The 9,002-nt window shown below is 40.3% G+C and overlaps 1 protein-coding gene across 8 annotated transcripts in view; it reads left to right on the top strand.

The window, feature by feature from the left end:
* The first annotated feature begins 4,418 nt into the window (after positions 1 to 4,418).
* Positions 4,419 to 9,002, top strand: part of pax2a (paired box 2a) — a 30,428-nt gene continuing 25,844 nt past the window's right edge. For 3 of the 8 annotated variants that reach the window (XM_034609114.1, XM_034609112.1, XM_034609109.1), the window contains exons 1-3: positions 4,419 to 5,060; positions 6,622 to 6,799; positions 7,810 to 8,007. In XM_034609114.1, the coding sequence (XP_034465005.1) occupies positions 5,018 to 5,060; positions 6,622 to 6,799; positions 7,810 to 8,007 (419 nt within the window). In that variant the 5' untranslated portion in view covers positions 4,419 to 5,017. Of the gene's footprint in view, positions 5,061 to 6,621; positions 6,800 to 7,360; positions 7,382 to 7,809; positions 8,008 to 9,002 lie in introns of all 8 variants that reach the window. The other 5 variants (XM_034609111.1, XM_034609107.1, XM_034609113.1 and 2 more) reach the window with 3 other exon arrangements.

Here is a 9,002-nt window from a genome sequence, read left to right as displayed (position 1 = left end):
TAAGACTTAATAAGTAAGTACACACTTCTATTGGTTGTTTAGATGCTCTCTCTCTCTCTCTCTCTCTCTCTCTCTCTCTCTCTCTCTCTCTCTCTCTCTCTCTCTCTCTCTCTCTCTGTGTGTGTGTGTGTGTGTGTGTGTGTGTGTGTGTGTGTGTGTGTGTGTGTGTGTGTGTGTGTCTGTGTGTGTGTGTGTGTGTGTGTGTGTGTGTGTGTGTGTGTGTGTGTGTGTGTGTGCAAAAGAGAGTACATGTTAAGCTGTCATAAATCTGCATATGACAATTACTAAAAAACAAAATTAATTAGATCAAATACAATTTCCATTTTATTTCTGTTGCAAAGTGTCATAAATAGTATCACAACATTTTAATAATTTCAAACTGAGGTTTAGCTTTGAGAACTCTGACACACATGCCTCTGAATGTGAAATATGGTGCTTTTCAAATATACTAATTTGAAGCTTCAGCAAGTTGCAACCTGAAATTGCATTATTTTCAAACACATAGGTAAGTTTCACTGTCCCTTTTAATTCTGCTGCATGTGTTCTTTGATTTCTATTTATTTATTTTGTATCCACCTTTATCAATTCCTAGCTCATTGGAGCAGGGTTGCTTCCTCTTTTTGTTGTCCCTTAAACCGTTTAGTTTTGGATGATCGCTCAAAGATCCTGACGACCAGCGTGGAGAAGCGCGGCGCGCAGCCGGGGAGGGAGCGCAGGAGGCCGGACAGATCTACTGGGCTGCATCGCGGAGACGCACCATTAGACAAGGGGGAGAAGCATGGCTCACGGCCGCTGGTCGATCAGGTAAGGATCTCTGCCTCTAATGTCACTGTTTGTTTGCAGGTATGTGCTGGCTGCGCAGTGTGGGACCAAACTGTGTGCAGGCTGCAGCTCTGTGCTCCAAGCCTCTGGATTTTTATTTCATTATTTCATGCTCAGATCAAACAAAGCGTGGTGTGCCTCTCCTTCCAGACTGTTACTGTTTACTGTTGCTGTAATGTCAGGTAACGTCATTAATCAAAATAAAAATATGTATGCAATCTGTTATTATTATTATTTGTATTATTATTTGTATTTTTGTTATTATTATTATTATTATAGCACATGATAGTCTATTAACATCCTCGTATCTGCTTGGGGCTGTAATTGAAAACATAGATCTCAGTCTAATTCACCTCTCAATTTTGGGTGGAGATGGGAAGATCAATGGAAAACAGTTGTAATGATCTAATTAATTATCGCAAAATTAAAAGCAAGTACAAAATCAATCTGCGGTGGTGTCGCGGATATGGAGTCAAATTGATATCCATCTGCTCCCGTTGTAAAGCACATGAATAAGCAATCTGAGGACGCAGCTGATATCCTGCAGTTTGGCATAGCCTGCCCATATGGCTGTGGGTGTCAGGAGACACCAAATCATTGTGGGGCATCGCAAAGTGACTCCTGGTATGATGCTGGTGTTTTGACTAATATAAAGAATATAGGGAGATGTGCAGAGAAACATCCCACTGCTCTGTGGTGTCTGATGTGCAAATACAATCCAATCAGCTCTTCTGTAAATCAAACACAAGATTTTGGTCTGAGAATATAAGAGATGTAACATTGACTTTTACTTCAGTGACAACTGGGTGTCCTCGTTGGAATAAGAAAATGTTTTTGGTGGAGGAAGTTTGCAAAACTAAGCAGTGCAAGAAGATGTTGCTTCTATTTTTCTAAATGCTCATGTATACAGATGAAAATAAATCAATCATTATTTTTTCTCTTTACCACAGTTTATATGCAAACTTAAATTTGCTTTTAAACTCAAAGTCAAACCAGCAGTGGCTCCCAAACTGGAGGTCAGGAGACATCAGGCAGTATAAATGTATTTCAATAAGTCCCCACCAGGTTAAAAAATATATAATAATATAATAATGATAATAATAATAATAATAAAATAATTCTCACTTCCAATGCTGTTTTATTCCACTATATAATTGCTAATATAAAATTAAAAGGCAAACAGAATATTTGTCTTAATAACTGAGGGGTTGCTGGTGAAGGCACACAGACTTAAAACATGTCTCAAACAGGCGAGAGAGGCACACGAGGCAGATAAGAAGAGAAATATCGATTGTTGACGTGAACGTGCACTGAACACAGGCCCTGTTACAAAAAGAAACGGGGGGAAAAGATTTGTTTTGTCCTCCGAGGAAATTCATCATCCCTCTCTCCCTCTCTCTCTGTCTGTCTCTACACTTCAATACTTCAAACACACTTAAAATACAAAAAATGTCCATTATTTGTATCATTTATAATAATGATGATTTTATTAATAATAATAATAATAATAATATGTCTAGTGTTTTATAGAAAAATAAAAACAGGCCTAAAACATGTGACTGTTAAACCTCCTTAATAAACAGTGGAACGAGCTGAAATTGTTTTTAAGTATCTGATATGAAAATCAACTGTTTCTATGGGACTGTGTCCAAGCTCCTTTATTCTACAATGCAGGCAAATCGAAAACAATAACTGCACCAGGTCTAATGTGACTGGGGTGAAGTCAGGACTAACAGTTTCTTAATTATCACACGGTTTATGTTTTCTTTTCTGTAGTGATGCTGTGACACGGGGACGCGCGTCGTGGCATCATTCTGAGAGAGAGAGGGAGAAGGAGAGAGAGCGGGAGAGAGAGAGAGAGAGAGAGAGAGAGAGAGAGAGAGAGAGAGAGAGAGAGAGAGAGAGGGAGGCATACGGGGGGCAAATCGGGGTGTTGAGGGGGAAATAGCAGCAGCTTTAGGGCAAAAGTGCAGTGACGTGTGAAATTACAGCCCATGGTGCTACATATTGTACCAGAAGCTCCCTCCCCAAAAAAGGCAGAAACAAAAAAAAAAAAGAGGAATCGTCCTCAAAGTTGTCCAGAGGGCAGCTGGACGCAACACGGAGCCCTGCGTCATGGAGGAGTCCAGCAAGCCTCTAAATAACTGCTCATTATTATTATTATTATTATTATTATTATTATTATTATTATTATTATTATTATTATTATTATTGTTGTACAGCACTTTTCATGAAAAATAGGTATCCTAAGAACCTGCAGTTGTATACATTATTTTCAATAATCACTGTACATAAACACGATGCATTTATCATCTGTACATTTGCACATGATTTGTTACATATTTTTTTACAGTGTTCTGGTTAATGGCACTTGCAGAAGTTGATGGTGACCTCATGCAGCCAATTATAGTGAGCACTTTTTAAAAAATCTCCTTTGACTGAGTGTTTTTCACTCTCCCTCTCGCTCTGTGTTTTCTTTCGGACTGAGCCCTTACCGGAAGAGATTAAGAGTGCATAATTCAGCTACAGTAGGCTTACCAGCGACCTTTGACCCGGCCAACCTCAGCAGCATCAGCCTACCTGCCTCCCTCCCTCCGTGCCTCCAGCCTGCAGGAGCACAGCGGGCTGCTGCCTAACCTACTGTGTGAGCGCCATCTACAGAGCGATGCTGCACACAGGCGGCGACTGGGATGATGATGATGATGATGGTATTGGTGATGATGATCTTGATGATGATGATGATGATGGCCAATACTGACTGACTCTCCCCTCTGCAGGCTCACCTTGCACACCTCCATCCCTTCTGACATGGAGAAGAGACAGAGTTTTTCTTGTGTGATAATAATAAATAAAATAAAAACCATGGTGAATTGAAACGGTGCAAAGACTCTGTAGATTTTTTTGTCTTATTTTCTTTCGTTATTTAACAACAGGAAGATGCAAAAAGATTTTTTTTAAATGTCAACACACTTTCAAAAATAAATTGCATTGAATTAAATCGAATTCTGTTTTCTTCTGTTTCATATTTGCAAATAATATCTTGGAGATTGTGTATTTTGAAGCAGGAGGCTCACAAAGTGGGTTACTGGGTCGCTTCCACAAGTTTGCAACAAATTAAATAATAGTCTAAATATTTTTGTTTTGATTTAGTTTACAATAGAATGTGGAGAAATTAATTCATGTCACTTTAAAAAAAAAGTAGTGGCAACAATAAAAAATCCTCCCGAGTGTCCCTCTCTCCTCGTGTGTTTCTCCAAGTCCTGGAAACATCTGAGTTTATAGCAACGCTTTAAACAACATGCAGCAGCCTGACAGTGCTTTACCTCTCTTCTTCCCCCCTGCCTTTAATTTCCTTGATTCTTCACCCCCAAAGTCTCATCATTTCCCATTTCGTCTCCCTCCCCTTCCTGGCTGTCGGATGCAGGGACCTCCTCATTTGAGCTGCAGGTTTTTACGTGGGCGAATCACAAAGTGTTGGAATCTATTGCCTTTGTCTGACAAGTCATCCATCTCTATGCGCGGGGATCTGTGGGATGGAGGTATAGAGGAGGAGGTGGAGGGAGGAGGGGTGGGGGGGGGGGGGTGATCTGTGGGACTGCAGCTTTTAGAAACAGACACACAACGAGCTGGGGTTTCATTCTCAGCCCAAAGCTTTGCTCAGGCACAGCCCATTCTGGAGGAGAGGGGGACGCACCGCTCCGCCGTGTGTCCGTGTTGTTGTCATCTCCGCCCCTATCTGATTAAACCCACAGAGCCCGCCGCTCCTCCGCGCCGTCACATGCAAGACGAGAGAGAGGGATTTTTTTTTTTTTCTCGGCCTCAAGATTTTCCAAAGCGGACCCGTGGACACTCCAGCTACTCCAGCTTTCCGCCTCGCTCATGATGTCCTGTAAACACAGACAGTGAGCCGCTTTGAGCCCAATGTTGCTGCGTCCGGTGCGCTCTGCACACGCGTGGGTCATGCTCCGCACCTGACATCTCCTTCCGCGCACTGCTCACCTCACACTTTCACCGGAGGGGAGAAAACTTAGAGTCGCCGCACAAGAAGTTACTCGCCGCTGCGGACTCGTCCCCACACGGACTGCTTTACACCAAAAAATATAGAAGTCCTCATTTTTTTTTTACCCCTACAAAGCTGCACCACTAAGGCGAAACGGCGACCTCAGTCGATTACCTTTCTTTCCTTTGCTATCCCATGGATATTCACTGCAAAGCAGACCCCTTCTCGGCGATGCACCGTGAGTATTCTGAGTTAGTTCCCAGACACCAACATCTCTGCTGTGGCTCCACTTATGGGGCAAATGAGTTTCAAGGCGTTTGCAATGACAATGATGTAAAGAAATACGCAGGTAGAAATGTTAAAAAAGGGCTTTTATAGATATGTTTTATTTTAAGTCCATTAATTGGCTCGATGTTTGCCAGCGTATTTTTCCAGTACTGAAGATGAACACAGAGATTATGAATACGAGAGATTAAATGTGTTTTTTACTTTTATTTCTAGTTATCCAATCCTAATTTTTCTCATTGAAAACAAAGGAGAAAATTGGCAAAGTTTACAAGAAAACTAGTTTTAAATCAGTTTCAGTTACTTTATATCTTAAAGTAATAAATCCAACTTAGAAAATAACAATAATAATAGTTAGTAATATGTTTGAAAATAATAATTCTGGCTTGTCTCCGTGCACATGGATCACTCAAAAGTTTTGTTAGGAGTTTAATTTTTTCTTAAGTTTCTAGTGTCAAATAGTCATGTAAATAGGAACATTTAAGATGTTTAATTCCAATTACTCTGAAGTGAGAAATATAGAAACTCCCTGAATTTAAATACAAAGCGTTTATTACCTGTGAAATGACACATACGTTAGAGAGAGCAGGGCACGTTGTGTGTAAATGGATGACAACGTGTCACTTTATTAACCAACTCTTCACATTCAGGTGCGTAAAAATAAAACCTGAATTCAAAACAGAAGCAGTAGTTGTAACTGTGCGTTTCCTCGTGTGTTTCTTCCCCCTCCATATGATATGCGTAAAGAAGACCCGGCACCGTGCGTAAATTATTTATTCCTCCTCATTCGCACCATCCGCGTTTGTAATATGAGTTATCAAAGCTCATTTTAATTATTTACAGCAATTGTGCGAGGAAAATTAAACAGGTTGAAACATAATACCTGGCGACATGTGTTAGGCTGCAGGGGAAGAGATGCTCCTGGAAAATATTGCCTAACCAAGTCAGTGTGTACAGGGAGAGAGGAGGAGGTAATGTTGTTTATTCCAAAAGAGACAATGAAGAGGGGTTTTATTATTAATAATATTTATTAATTGTGGTATATTTTAAAATGTTTATTTTATTTTAGTCTGTTTTTAATATGTGTATTTGAAAGCAAAAATAATCACAATACGATAATTTTAGAGTTTTTAATCATTGGCTGTCTTCATTTCTATCATGTTTTAACTTATTGTTAATATTATAATTATAATTATGAAATCACAATTGCAATAATCCTAGTAGGAGATATTTTCCAGAAATTTTACAATATAAGGTTTTTGACCAAATTGTAAATGTGCAAGCGTGCGCTTTTACGCATGTAGGCAATACATATAAACACGTAAATCATACTGTGTGTGCGTGTGTGTATGTGTGTGTATGTGTGTGTGTAAAACAGTAATGTGATTTACTGTAATTGAAAAAACACATTCTCACCGTAAAGTAATAAGAAAAAGAAAATCACTCCACTCGGTGCAGAGACGCTGCGTCCTCTGCAGGTATGTAATGTTATGCCCCCCCCTGTGCTGCTGTTGTGTCCCACGCAGGGCATGGCGGTGTGAACCAGCTCGGCGGGGTGTTCGTGAACGGCAGACCCCTCCCGGACGTGGTGCGGCAGCGGATCGTGGAGCTGGCCCACCAGGGCGTCCGGCCCTGCGACATCTCCAGACAGCTACGGGTCAGTCACGGCTGTGTCAGCAAAATCCTCGGCAGGTAAAAGGGGGGATCCAGCACCACTGCAACACAGCCCTATGTGTGTCAAACATCAATCTTCTATAGCTCGTGTATATGCGCACCCAGCTCTATTTCAGCCTCAGTCATCGGTTATGTAGGCAGGTCATTTTTTTTTCTACTTTCTTTCTCTATTTTTTTTTTTTTGCTTGAACACAGCAGTTCTGCGTCCGAGATTTTCTCTGCATCACTCTCAGCCTCACAAAAAATAAAAATCACCATATTCCAAAGATACATTTTAGGAGTAAAGGTAAACATAAAGAGAAAAAAAAATATCCCATTAGAATTGGAGGCTGTGTTAAAAATTATAGGTGATAAAGAAAATACTGTGTTTCAAATAAAGGCCTGAGTTTAATATTACTTACAACCACGTTAAACTCACATCTGAGCATCATATTCCAATGGAGAAAAATAACCATAAACACAGACTTTAAGTTGAAATATATTTTTTTCCATGAGTGTAAAATGATAAATTAGATTTACATCATTTTACTTCAGAGCACAAATGCTGTGAGATAATATTTTGAAATATATTTTTTTCAGCTATCAGAAGGCATTTCAGAGGTATTTTCATTTCACACACACTGAATGTTTTGTCACCAACATTTACCAATAGGTCATGGTGGCATGTATATATATACGTGCATGCTACTGTATAAGCTCATGGAGACTGGAAAACTATAAAACTGTCCTTTGGTCCTGTCCGTGCCACTGCTTATATTGTGTGTTTTTTTGTTTTTTATTACACTGCTTTTTCGTTGGAAATCCGCTCTGTTCACCTTCCAGCTGACACACACAAAATAGGCCCATACAACAGCACACTTCAACACAAAATGTAGATTACGCGCAGACATATTTGTTGTAGGTAATTATTATTTTCTGACCTACATAAGTGCAGAAGGTCGGCCTCTCATCATTCAGACAGCTGACTCACTGATTGTTGGATCTAGGATGGATCCATTCAGGAACACTCACTCTGCCCCCCCATGCAGGTACTATGAAACCGGCAGTATTAAACCCGGAGTCATCGGTGGCTCCAAACCAAAGGTCGCAACTCCGAAGGTGGTGGATAAAATAGCAGATTACAAGCGCCAGAACCCGACCATGTTCGCCTGGGAGATCAGGGACCGGCTACTGGCTGAGGGCGTCTGCGACAACGACACGGTCCCCAGCGTCTCCTCCATCAACAGGTAGGTGGAAAAAGCTGATTTCGTTTGGTTTTATTATGTTTAAAAAGCTGTGCCAAATTGGGCCAAAATGCGTAAAATCTCCCTGAAACACACTTTCCTTATTTGATTTTTCCTAAATGTGTAAGAGACAATGTTTGAGTGTGAAAAAAATTCAAAAGGGAAATAAGAGTGGGGGGAGTCGTGTCATGCGCCACGCCTAAATGGGATAAATCAGCTTTGAAATAAGCAGATAGTCATTTTATCTCCACAGACGAGGTCTGAACTATAGTCATTTCCAGCCGAGCCCCATATAGCCTATATAACCGGGGTGGTCTCACAAGTGCAATTCAATCCCCTGTGCGGCCCTCCACGACACTGCCTGCACATGGAGGAGGTGGGGGAGCCGAGGCGGAGGCTGCATGGGGCCACGGAGAATCACATCTGTCTCGATAAAAACCGATCAATACCGCGTAACCAGATCCAGAGGCGCAGGGAAATACCCAACAAAGTCGTTCAATAGACGCGGACCACACTGCGACAGAGGCGGCAGCAGGCAGCCTCTTTATTGCTCTGTTTCCCCAACACTGAGGTGAATGTGGAGCCACAACACAGCACAATTTCACTCTTAATTATTAAAAACATACACAGTTATTATTATTATTAATATTATTAATATTATTACTGTTATTGTACATTACCTTTCATGACAAATAAAAATACACTCAAGAACCTGCAGGAGATTGCAACCCATTAGCGTACATTAATATTATTATTATTTAGCTTATATAGTATATTATTATTATAATTATTATAATTATTATTATTATTATTATTATTATTATTATTATTATTATTATTATTATTATTATAGTGTAGAATAAAGGTTGAAAACTCCATAGAAAATACAAAATATATAGTCCCAAAATGGATAGTTGGAGTATAAAAGAGTTTCTGTTAACAGACACCCTACACCTTCCCCTTCCCCAGATGGAGCGGGGACAGCAGTGGACAAAGTG

This window comes from Hippoglossus hippoglossus, chromosome 15, assembly GCF_009819705.1.
Source record: "Hippoglossus hippoglossus isolate fHipHip1 chromosome 15, fHipHip1.pri, whole genome shotgun sequence".
In the NCBI taxonomy this organism is placed as follows: domain Eukaryota; kingdom Metazoa; phylum Chordata; class Actinopteri; order Pleuronectiformes; family Pleuronectidae; genus Hippoglossus; species Hippoglossus hippoglossus.
The sequence above is the reverse complement of the archived record's forward strand: the minus strand, read 5'-3'. Positions and strand labels throughout refer to the sequence as shown.